Here is a 12,621-nt window from a genome sequence, read left to right as displayed (position 1 = left end):
AGGCCCATCCATACTAAACTACACACACTGTAAAACTAGTCATTAATACAGTAGGTATTACTCTATAAAAGTCTATGAACGATACTATGACAATGACATACAAGTGCATGTTATCTATGTTAATTAGGTTAAAACAACTCTGAAAAAGCACCCTGATGTCATTGTATTCAATTTATTTTTAATTCTGTCTTAGTAAAAAATAATAACAACAATAATAATAACAGTAGATTGTAAGAGCTCCTGTTAATGCATTATTGATAAGTAAGAATAACATATGAACTACAGGATGCTATTAACAATATGTTAAATGGCATTTTAGCATGATCGCCAACAGCCCAAAATTTGTACCCAATTACAATGTTAAAAAGTTGGTTCAACTTAAATAAAGTAAGTTACCTGGTTGCCTTAAAATTTTGAAATATTAAAAAGTTAATGTATAAGAATTGTTAAGGCAACCAGGTAGCTTACTTTATAAAGTTGAACTTGTGAGCCCCTTGTGGTGTAAAACTACCCTTTGTTTCCATTAAGACATCACATATATTGATAAGTGAGCAAATTCGACAAAAAATTCAAATGTGAACAATGGGATCAGAGGATGTCCGAAAGAAAAGGAACTCACTGGAATGTTGTGGTCTTTCCTTCCTTTGTGAGAGGATGCGACATGAGCCAGGTACTGGATGACTTTTTTGGTGTTTTCCGTCTTTCCAGCGCCTGATTCTCCTCTATGGGAGAAAATTCATAATCAAAGCAAACATTAAAAGCATGAGACAAAGGGGCAACATCAAAAACACTATTTAAAGCGTTACTAAACCCCTGGTCAGAGCCTGACTCCACCCACTGGCAATATTTGAAAAAGAAAAGTGGGCAGATCCCAACGGAGATAGAGGGGACGAACTAAGTGTGTGGTGAGATCGTAACAAGGGTGTGGTGATCTTGAACCTGCTTACGTCACGAGTCATTTTTTGGACCCAACATCCAATAGGAAAATTAAACTGCAGTAACCACCGTTCAACCTGAAGAGGGCAGCACTCAGACGTTTTTACACCATATATTGTAGTATTGAAACACTTTATATCCAAATGTCAAAAAACTTACTAAAATCAATGAACAGCCCTAATAAAGCATCATTCTTACAGATCATTAACTAAAAAAAGTTGGTTTAGGGTTTAGTTACTCTTTAAGAACTAAGATGATTTTGATATGGCTAAAATTTATTAGCCATCCATTTCATAAGTTAAATAAACCACCGGTCATATAAATAAACATCCCGTATCACAGGTCTGATAACTGCTGTCTCTCTCTTTTGTTTGTTTTTTCAGCTGTAGTTTCTGTGGCTGACAACACGGTAGCTTTCTTTAGGCAAGTGTTGAAAGCCTTATGTAAAATTAATGAAAAGCATATGGTGTTTTAATAACACAATGGAAAAAGATGGAAATTCATACAAATATTCTTTTCATCCATATAAAACAAAAATGTCAATAAAATGTCTTTTGAAGGATACAAATCAAGATTATTTCCACAACGGCCTGTAAAGCCATTAACTTAAAACTGACATTATTCAAAGAAATATGAAAGCAATGCAACTGAGAAACGAAAACGGCAATAAGTGAATATGAAATAATGTATGCTTAAAAAAATATAATAAAACTTAGTTTTTTGATCAAGACAGTTTGCATTCTTCAAATCTCATGCCGTTAATACCAAATTAACTCAGAGACACGTTGGCATACAGATGTGGCGTTTCAGGAGCCTGAAACTGCTATTTTTTAAAACCGAATAATCACAAGCAGTGTAAAAGACTTTATTGGTATCTACTGTTTTTATTTCAGCGTGTCTTTGCGTTACTTTTTGCGCCCAATGTAAAAAGCCACTCCTGTTTAATGTCACGGTAAAAAAAACAATGCTTCTAAAACATGCTTTACTCTTTCCTTTACTTTTCCAGGTCAAATACGACCCATGCATTTCTCTAATAACTGAATGAAGTCAGTATCAAGTTTCTTGGGGTTTCAAAGTATGTCAGGTTTCTGCTCGTCATTAAGCTGTTGACTGAGAGATTCCTCAACCCTAAATTCCAAATATAGCACTAAATGACTTCATCTTCATAAGCTTGCTTTGCAGATTGATATGGGCTGCATATAGAGACATGATGTCAAAACGCATAGGTTCTGTTAGCAGAATGTGCTAAAGAGATATTCAGGCAATTTCTAGGTATAAATCCCAACTGACTGACTGTAAGCACTTGGGTATGTGCGTCTGATTCAAAGCGAGTCGTGCCAAGCAACTGCAGCTCCTGACATTTAATGCAGAAATGATACATGACTCATGGTTGTACATGACTCTTAAATGTACAGCGCCAAAAAAGCCAAAGCTCCTGTGTATCCCTAGTGATGTCACAGCTCCCATAAATCCAGACAGACTGACGTGACCAATAACAGCTGAAACAGATGATCTAATGGTTACTCACGTGCAAAGAATTGATTGGTCCTCACGATCTGTAAAAGGAGAAAAAGAGAGAAAAAAATTGAGCTTTTCATTCAAATAATACTTTGTAAAAGGGCCTAAAAAGGAAACAAACAAAAGGAAAAACTTGACTATATAGAGAAGGACATATTTATCTTAATCCAATCCTTTAAGAGACACTTGATGTAATGTTTATTTATGTTAAAGCTTTTGACTTATTCCAATCTATCGTCACATTTTATTTATATATAGAACTGTAAAGTATGACTGATGTAAAGTCTCTGCAAAAAAAAGTTAAGCATTAAAGAAGACACCTTGGTTAAAATGGAAAAGCAGTCCAACTCAAAATGCTGTGTTGGCCTATAAAACGAGTGAAAAACATCTGTGAAACTCATTGGCACATCCTAAATATATTCAAAGCAGGTTTTCCTGGAGCTCGTCACCTTTTTGCAAATCTGACTTCATAAACGGGTTGAACTTGCACACAATGGGATTATTCTAGAAAGTCAAAGTATTCAGTAAAGTTCTGAATCAGATTTCTGAAGACATTTTTTTTTACTAAAGCTCTGGAAGGGGATGATAAGGATTTAACCAACAACATGTAAGCACTCATTTGCTGACAGCAGTGAATGGCATAAATTTTTTATGATATGGATTTTGACTAAAGGACATTTCACCTAATCACAAAAACAGTCAGCAACTGTCTTTCTATATATGTCGTTTCTATGCCATTTAATTTCCAAGATAAAAATGGGGAAAAAACATAAGTGCGATTTTCCTTACTTGTATGGAAATACATTGCCAGCAAATTAGTTTTTCATAACCACATGGAAAGGAAACAGCAATGCACAGAAATTTTGGCCACCAAAAATTTTCGTCCGAAAATGGCATTATTGTTTTTTTGTTAGCCTTTTAGTCTGACTGAAGCCATTATCACAGCGCTACATACATGACTGCAAATTTATTGTGTTACTTTCAAAAAAGATGTATTTAATATTATTCTAATTATCTATATATTGGCTGCGTACGAAATCTGCAAATTGCTGCCTTCGGAGGCAGCATTTGAAGGCATCCAACGTTTGGTTTATTTCCTGTCTTCTGAGATACCTTCATTGTCTTGTCCCACAATTCTATGCATGTTTGTACGAGGGGAATGTGATTGGTCGAGCCTGGTTGAGTTCGAAAAAATTTAATGGCTGCCAAGAAAGTGTCTGGAGTACAAATTTAGTGTAAATAAGGTTATTTTTTCAGTTTTATATTGCATTTCTAGCAAGAAATTAGTATTAGTAGGTTTTGAACATGTGATTGGTTATCACAAAGGCGCCCTCTGTGTATAGACGGTTTCAGCAGTAACAACATAAACAAGCAGCTTTCGTTGTCTTCACGTAACTTCCGGTAAACTCTGCTAAGAATAAATAACAACAAAGTCCTTTTAACTCTTTCACCGCCATTGACGAGATATCTCGTCAATTAAGAGAAAACGCTTCCCCGCCAATGACGAGATGTTCCGTCTTTCCGCAATACCGCTATTATCCACCAGGTGGCGCCCTTCCGCAATTTTTTAAACCCAGAAGTATTGCCCTCTGGGATCTCTATGAAAAGTCCGTCACAAAAATGGAATTATCTCTGCTTTTTGCTCAAAATGTGGTGTTTTTGCAGAAACCTACCCATATTCAAAAGCTGATTACAAAAGAACCACTGAAGGTAGCATGAAATTGTTTTTTTTGTTTGAAAGCAGAGGGTCTGTTCTTTCATTTGGTATATTGTATGTTTATATATTTAAAGAAGAACATTTTCTGGAAGGCATTACACTTTGGTGAAAATCATGAAAAAAACGCTGGCGCTGGCTGGCAACTTTTAAAAAAACGCTGGCAGTGAAAGAGTTAAAGTAGTTCATTTATATAATAAGCTAAATAAACAACACATAGATTACCTAGGAAACCAAAACATTTGTTATTTGCGACGAGGTATTTGTTTAAGAGTTCAGTTTAGCAACTAGTCAGACCAATAAACAATCAGAAACCGGAAGTAAAGTTCTGACCAGACACGCAATAACCGCACATGCGTCCGATGAAACCGTCTATATTTCAAACAGAATTCCTTTACGCTGCCTATGAAGGCTGTCCGAATGCGTTTCCCAGAGCTGCCTTTATGCCGCCGAAGTCATCTTCTGATGAGGCAGCACGGCAACAAGTCAGCTGCCTTAGTTTTCAGACACAACCATAGTCTTATCTTACTACAATTAAATAAAAACTTTTTAAAATATTTTTTTTAAGATATTTTTGGTTTTCGGCCAAGTGCATCCAAAATTTCTGTTCATTTTGGTGCATTACTAAAAGAAAAAAAAACATAAGAATGTGCATTAATACAAACTGAATAGTTCAATAGTATGGAGCACATACGCAAAAAGCAGGGACTTATGGGTTAAGCACAATCATCCTAGACCATTCATCATAGTAGGCAACTAGAAGTCTAACTTAAGACTAAGAAGTCTTAGCGGTATGAAAATTTTCTGTCAAAAGCATTTAGTGCTTTAAATGGTTGTAACAGTGGTACTTTAAAGATGATAAATGTAATAGTCAATTTTATTTCTATAACACCCTAGCCGTTTCTCAATATGCGTTCTTGTCTGTCCTTGTGTTCTTGTGGACTTGTGAAACGTCATCAGTCGCGGACCAAGTACTGTTCCAAATCAAAGTTCGCATCAAGCCCAAGTTCACATAAAATCCCCGGATGTGTTCTTGATCCGCCCATTTTATCGAGGATGCATCAGAGGAGACTTGTGTGAACTTATGACAGCAAAGTTTCCCAGGATGCTTTTCGCGTCAGGAGTTCGTTCTTCCGAGTCTGAACTTGCAAGTTCGAACTACGAAGAACACAAGTCCGAGTTTGGCGTACTTGGTATTGAGAAACGGCTCCTGTTTCACAATTCATATTCTTTCAAATCATGTTTTCAAAAAAGTTCTCTACAAATATACTTGGGGCAAGCACAAAAACCATTAACCACCACCTCTGACAAAGAATGTTTTAAATGCACGCATTGATCTCTGTAGCCTCCGCTTATTTTTATCAGACAGTGATGTATCTGAATTGAAGGTAATTATGTTTTGAGTATTAAGAGACTTCGGCCAACACTGGCCACAATGTCAAGACACACTGGCCCCAGGTCAGGCCTCATTTAGAGCCGGAGAGACAGAACAAGCCAAAGAATGGAGCATCAGCAAATTCGATCCACTACTTAACGTACTGCAGTCTCCAGCACACTCAGGATATCGGATTCAATAAGCTAAACAACTTCCTCTATGTTATGCAGAAAATCCATCAAACCCACATAAACAAGCTATAATACAATATGATTAAATGCGTATAAGAAATGTAGCTAAAATTAAATCTCATCGAAATTAATTCATTTGAATTATACCACTCACTATCCTCACTTTTCTATTATCTGTAAACATGTGGCCGCTACAAGCACACACACACACACACACACACACACACACACACACACACACACGCTGGGAGATCATCCAAATGTCTGGGTGGTGTCTCATTTCCCAAATCTGTAGCTGCAGAATGTAGCTAATAATGCAGATAAATAACGCTGTGGCATGTTAAACTGTTGTTACTGCAGTATCAGACAGCTATCAGACAGTAAAGTCCCTCCTTTAAACTTCAGGCATCTCTGCATCTGGCAGAACCAATAAGCACTAGATAAGATAAAACTTTACTAACCCGTCCCCAAAACTGCTGCTGTTACACTGCACTACACTTGAAACATAAGACCGTGGTACTTTATGACAATGTTACATTAAATGTAACTTATAATTAGACTTAAATTGTTACTTGTTTGGGTTTGTTGTCAGTGTTTTGTTTTATATACATATGGTTGTTACATATAAAGTTATAGCAATGAAAAGCTGCCTGTAAACACCCCGCTAGCTCGCTTTGAATTTAACTTGGTTAGACACATCATTATGCATCCTCATAGGACACAAAGGAAATTGCGGAGAAGATTCATCAAATTCTTAACAAGAAGTGAGGTTCGTTAGAATGACAAAACCAATTTACTTCTCACAGGCTTCAAAAAAATCCTTTATGCAGTCGTGTAATGAGACACACGGGTATCTGACTGAGTCCACCTATGAGAACAAAGGATGCCTGAAGATGAAATAGTGCTGAGTGCTTTCCTGTTCTGACAGCAGGAGGTCAGGGCGGTCTGGCATGGAGAGGATTTACAGCTGGGTTGATCTTCAGTCTGGGGTTTCCTCCACCTGGCCCCAGTTTGTTCACTAAAGCCTGGAGTATAGTCTGCTTTTTACATGTACGTGAACATACGCGCACGACAAATGCACATTAGAACATTACAAAACATTAGACGCATGCACAAAGCGACAACATGCAAAGCCTTTTTCCTGTGCTGCATACTACATTCTCCTGTACATACATGCGTGACCTAAGCAAACAAAGGAAACGCAGTTCTAAATCCAGCAGTGCACAGAACCTCGAGTATGCATAAAAATGGGACTATACTTCTACCTTAAGGGTGCACCCACATTATCCAAATCAAACCGTGCCCTGGCCGGCTTGCAGAGATCACAGCCCTACCTCCATGTATAGTTTAAAACTGACAATCAAATAATACACATTCACACTCTGCATGCCTTAATGTATGTATTAACAGGAAAAGGACGTTGGATGGATGAATGATGTCACAAGCAGCGATAGGAAACTGTTCATGGTCAAAAGGGCTCCAAAAACAATGTTTCAGATTAAAAGTTCAAATGTTTCAAGGACAGCAGTTCCCAAGGTCTTTGCTGAAGATTTGCTTAGTTAGCTCTGAAAATCTTGCTTTTTATGGAGAACACCCCGATGTTCATGAGCCTATCTGTATCCGAAGCAGCCAAGGATTGTGAAGAATGGCCTCTGCTATCAGCGCAGCTGCAGAAAGGGGAAGAATATAATCAAGTGACGAGAGGGCTCTTGACTTTTTACTGCATCCTTTGTTTAGGCTTTAAGAACTCTTCTATGACTAATAAAACCCTGATTATTGAGATGCCAGCATTAGCATACAGACATCATTCAAGCACATATAGAGCTCAGAAGATTAGATGGGAGTCAGGAAGAGACAGCAGGACTAATATGTACAATTTATAATTACAGATGTTAAAAGAGATAATTTAAAATATTTGAAAAGTCATTGGTCATTGTTTAAATGGAGTAGAACGTCTAATGAGTCACAACACACACAAGCAAAGCGAGAGAGCTGGCAATGTGATCAAGAACGTCTTTGTTGAGGTTTCACTGACTGACTGAGATTCTTGACTGCTGACCTGCCAATACTGAAGCTTTCTGGGAACGCAGGGCTCAAAATTAACTTTTTTATTTGATAGTACAAATACAGATAGTGGTCCTTTTTTAATTTAAAGTATTTTATGTTTATAAATTTAAAGAAAAACATTTTCTGGAAGGCATCAAACTTTTGTGAAAATCATAAAAAATGCTGCCGCCGGCTGGCAACTTTTTTTTGAAAAAGCTGGCGGGGAAAGAGTTAACTGTCCACTGTGTGGATTTATAGCAGCATCTAGTGGTGAGAATGTGAATTGCAAAAAACAGCTTAGTCCACAGCTCACCCCTCCCTTTCGAAACACATAGAGAAGCTACGGTAGCCACCACACGACAACCATGTCATCGTCTGAAAAAACGTAGTAACAAAACGCACTCTGTAGAGCAGTTTGTCTGTTTAATGCTGCATTTACACCAATCGCGGTAGAGGCGTGAAGCGCGAGTGATTTCAATGTTAAGTCAATGTGCAGACGCGTTGACGCGCGTCAGGAGGTCCCACGGCGCGGAAGAGGCGTTTGGCGCGGAGCGGAAGACGCGTTTCCGCCTCATTCGCGCGTGAAGCTTGCGCGAAAGGCGCGAATTGAGCGTGGTGCGCGGTACGCGCGAATGGTGCTTTTGTGCATTTTGCGGTTCAAGCGAATTTGCGGCTGACGGCCGAGTTGAAAAATTTGAACTTTGGCGGAATTTCGCGCCGCGTTAACCAATCAGGAGCCTGCCTGCTGCTGTGGTGGCAGCCCCGCCCGGAGTCACTCATTCAAGCAGTCACTCGAAGCTATATGACACAAGTTGTTATTTCTATAGAGGAGACAGGAATAAGGACCTCGCTTGGAAGAGTGTCAGTAAGGACTTTGGGCAACCTGGTAAGTTGTAACACACTTCACTTTTGAGTCACGTGACGTTTATCTACCCGCGCCGTTTATTTTCCCCCATAGTAAGGTTACCCAATACAAACTGGTAACTCTCTTGATAAATGCACAAGTAACATCAGTCATCTTGCAAACAGACACTCGCACAGCAGTTGCCCCTCCCCCACAAGAAGCGGATTTTGCTTCGGACGCGGGTTAAATGCTTGCTTTTTCCACGCGTCTACTCCGCTCTACACGCGCGAATGCATCCAAATTGTTCAAGCGGCAAACCACGCGCGGTAGACGCGATTTTGATGCCCAAAACGCGTTTGGTGTAAACTCAGCATAAGGCTACTGTAGAAATATGACGGCGCAAATTTCATGTTAGGGGACCCGCGGTGTATGTAGATAAAAACAGCTCATTCTAAGATAATAAGAACAATACAGTACATTTTGTAAGGTCTTTATACACCACTAATAATATATTTATGTTATATTTGCGCACTTAGGGTTTAGCATCAAAGCTCTTTAAATGTAGTCATTCAAAAACACAGCTTCACATATAAACTTGACAGCACAGTCTTCGTAGTGTCCATACTTACATCCTGACCATCATGAGATTTAATTCAAAGTTCTCCCTCCGCTGGCCCTCACTACCCTTCTACTGGATTAACCTACGACAGGGCACATTCCTGAAATACCAGACCACATCACTGCCAAACACCAGAGAGAAAAGGGTGGAGTTGGATGCAGAGGGAAAACTATACCATATATACCACTATACAGTTTGCCTCAGTAAAATGGGATGAATAAACATTCATTAAAGTTCATGTCTGCGTGCCAGAGCTAGTAAAAATAAACTGTAAGCTGCCAGACACACAATACAAAGAAAACCACTCTCTTCAGAACTTATTACCAACAACAAACAGGATTTATTGAAAAATATAATACAAGCACTAAGTTACATTTAAACTTACAAAAATGTGGCCCTGGACCACAAAATGAGTCTTAAGGGTAAATTTTTTAACAGAGATTTATACATCATCTGAATAAATAAGCTTTCCATTGGTTTATGGTTTGTTAGGAGAGGACAATATTTGGCCGAGAAACAACTATTTGAAAATATGGAATCTAAGGGTGCAAAAATCTAAATATTGAGAAAATGGCCTTTAAATTTGTCCAAATGTCCTCAGCAACACCTATTACTAATGATAAATACATTATTTGTATATTTTTTGTAGGACATTTTTAAAATAATATCTTAGTGGAAAATGATCTTTACGTAATATCCTAATGATTTTTGGCATTAAAAAAATTAATTAGTGATGCAGCGATGTATCGGCCGCCGATATTTATCGGCCGATTTTTGATGAATTTGAAACCATCGGCATATCGGCAATAGCACAAGAATGGTCGATACCGATTGTTTATTAATTAACTGCATAAAGAAATCCATTATATGTAAAAATGAGTTAATGTGGTTAATAAAATAAATGCTGAAAAGCAAAAACCACCTTTGAGGGTTGTCATGCTGTCTTATTATATTTGTTTTAGCTTAATTTGTGCCTCTCTTATTATGTTGGTCAGTTTAATGTTTATCAGATCCAGTCCATGTTCAGTAAAAATAATTAGCTAATAGACCAACTGTATAGTATTGTATACAAGTGTTTAATATCGGTATCGGCATCGGCCAGAAGTTGTCTGTTTAAATCGGTATCGGCCCAAAAAAATCCTATCGGTGCATACCTAAAATTAATCAATACTTTTGACCCATACAATGTATTCTTGGCTATTGCTACAAATTTACCCTGGCAAACTACTGGTTTTGTGGTCCAGAGTCACAATGTTATGCTATTTAGCAATACATGGTAGGAAATACATCCAAAAACACTAAAGTAGTGGTTCTCAAACTGGGGGCCATGAGATGGTGCCAGGGGCCCCCAGTTTTAAGACAATTTATAAAATACATTGATTTATCATAAATTCTGTTTAATTAAACCTAAAATAAGGATACTAACCAACACGACTACATTGTATAATTTAATATGTTTGTTTAATTCACATTTTAAAGTTTTAGAAAGTTTTCTATTATCAATTTTCTTTGGGGGGCCACAAAGGGATGCACCGTATAAAAGTGGGGCCGCATGCCGAAAAAGTTTGAGAACCACTCCACTAAAGACTACAGAACAGATACAAAAAGCAAATAAATTGACAGCTAAATATCTAAATCCATCTGACTTTAAAAGGACATTTTTAGAAGCTCATTGTTGGGTTTTGAAAAAAAACCTCCGTTTGAAATCAAACCTCTTTATAAAGGAAAACTATTTGGTTTACGATCAGAATGAACATTAAAAAGTACACATCCATCTTTCTTCCCTTTGGTTTCCCAACTCTGTTCCTGGAGGTACACCAACAGTACACATTTTGGATGTCTTCCGCATCCGACCCAATTATTTCCCATCTTGGAGTCCTAACTAATAAGCTAAAGAGTGGATTCAGGTGGGTTTGAATCAGAAGAGTTGCAATATGTGTAGTGCTGGTGTGCCTCCAGGAACAGGGTTGGGAAATACTGTTATAGATCACCATAAAAAGAAATAAAACCTTAAGAATTTTCCATGTATTAATAAAACATTTAATATTAAAAGGAGCGGTAAATTAAGGAATCAATTTGAACTTGGGTTTTTGTTATATATGAGGTCATCGTACTTGAACAAACATCCTGTAAGTTTCAGAATTGAAAACAACCTTGTTACTGAAATATCAAATGTTATTGACACCAAGCCCACCAAACGCCAAGTTACGGAAAGTACCTAGTTATGAAGTAGTAGTCGATTTTTTAACTTAACGTCTACTTCGGTAGCCCCGACCACTGGTTATGGAAGAACACAGTCACTGCCTAACCTTCCCTCAAAATCTGATATTAGGAATACAAGGTTGAAGTATATTTTTAAATTAAACGTTTTTAAAGTTCCAGCTCACGTGCGTAAAACGTTGAGCGAACAAGCTACAGGTTGACGCTGGATTTGAACAAAGACTGCGATTAAAAAGCAATGCTGTTCCATCAATATTGGAACTGGACAAAATGGCGCAGCAATCTTATGCGGGTAAAACACTTTGGTGCTACGTCACTATGGCTTTGTTAGAGATCGCCTGATATGTCCTGATTGATAAGGACTTACCATGCGGTCACACGCTGAAGCATTTTTGGTATTACGGTGTCTGTGGTCAAGCCAGCCGCAATTTAGATTCGGATGGGCACTTACCGTGTTGTTTATGGTAATTTTTAGGCATGTCGCGTTTTAAGATTTGTTGTGTGCTACTTCACACATACGCATTGTCATATATGCGTTTCATGTCTTGTGCATAGAACATCTTGCGACTCGAACATATATGGGTAAATCCCTCAAACTACCATTTTTCCACATTAGAAGTTTTCAAAACAATTGCCCACATGTAATGACAGAGGATTGAAAGCTAGTTTGCTACAAAAAACTGTTATCCAATCATAGCAGTGGCCATTTACTTTAAGGTCTTCAATGCGGCCCACCCATCAAAACAGAGCATTTCTCAAGCCAGCCCAAAACTTACTTATTGCTTTGGATGTTTTTGAATAAAAAAAACACGCAAACAACATAATTAGACCTCAGACAACAGTATAAAACAATAAAAACACCTTGCAATGAGCCCTGACAATCAAGTTGGTTAATTCAAAGAGGCAGTGAAATTTCTCAGTGACATAATACTTTGTGTAACCAAAATGAAATATGTTAACATGAAATCAAATGTGACTATAACTCGCGTATTATCACGTAATGGAAAAAGAATATCTTCATAATCTTTCATCAAAACGTAATTTGCTCCACCTCCGGCACTACTTTCCTTTCCTACATCAGCAAGCCATCTTATTATCAACTCCTACTTTCCACCCGCCTGTCATCATATAGAGGGCACTTCAAATTCCTCACCTCAC

At 37.9% G+C, this 12,621-nt stretch overlaps 1 protein-coding gene across 3 annotated transcripts in view; it reads right to left on the bottom strand.

Moving 5' to 3' along the window:
• Positions 1-12,621, bottom strand: part of myh10 (myosin, heavy chain 10, non-muscle) — a 76,957-nt gene that overhangs the window by 47,712 nt on the left and 16,624 nt on the right. For all 3 annotated transcript variants that reach the window (XM_065293729.2, XM_073815335.1, XM_065293731.2), the window contains exons 4-5: positions 2,465-2,492; positions 620-722 (exon numbers count right to left, since the gene is read on the bottom strand). In XM_065293729.2, coding sequence (XP_065149801.1) covers positions 620-722; positions 2,465-2,492 — 131 coding nt within the window. The remainder of the gene's footprint in view (positions 1-619; positions 723-2,464; positions 2,493-12,621) is intronic.

The sequence above is a fragment of the Paramisgurnus dabryanus genome, chromosome 7, assembly GCF_030506205.2.
Source record: "Paramisgurnus dabryanus chromosome 7, PD_genome_1.1, whole genome shotgun sequence".
Taxonomy (NCBI): domain Eukaryota; kingdom Metazoa; phylum Chordata; class Actinopteri; order Cypriniformes; family Cobitidae; genus Paramisgurnus; species Paramisgurnus dabryanus.
This window is presented reverse-complemented; position numbering and strand designations above follow the sequence as displayed.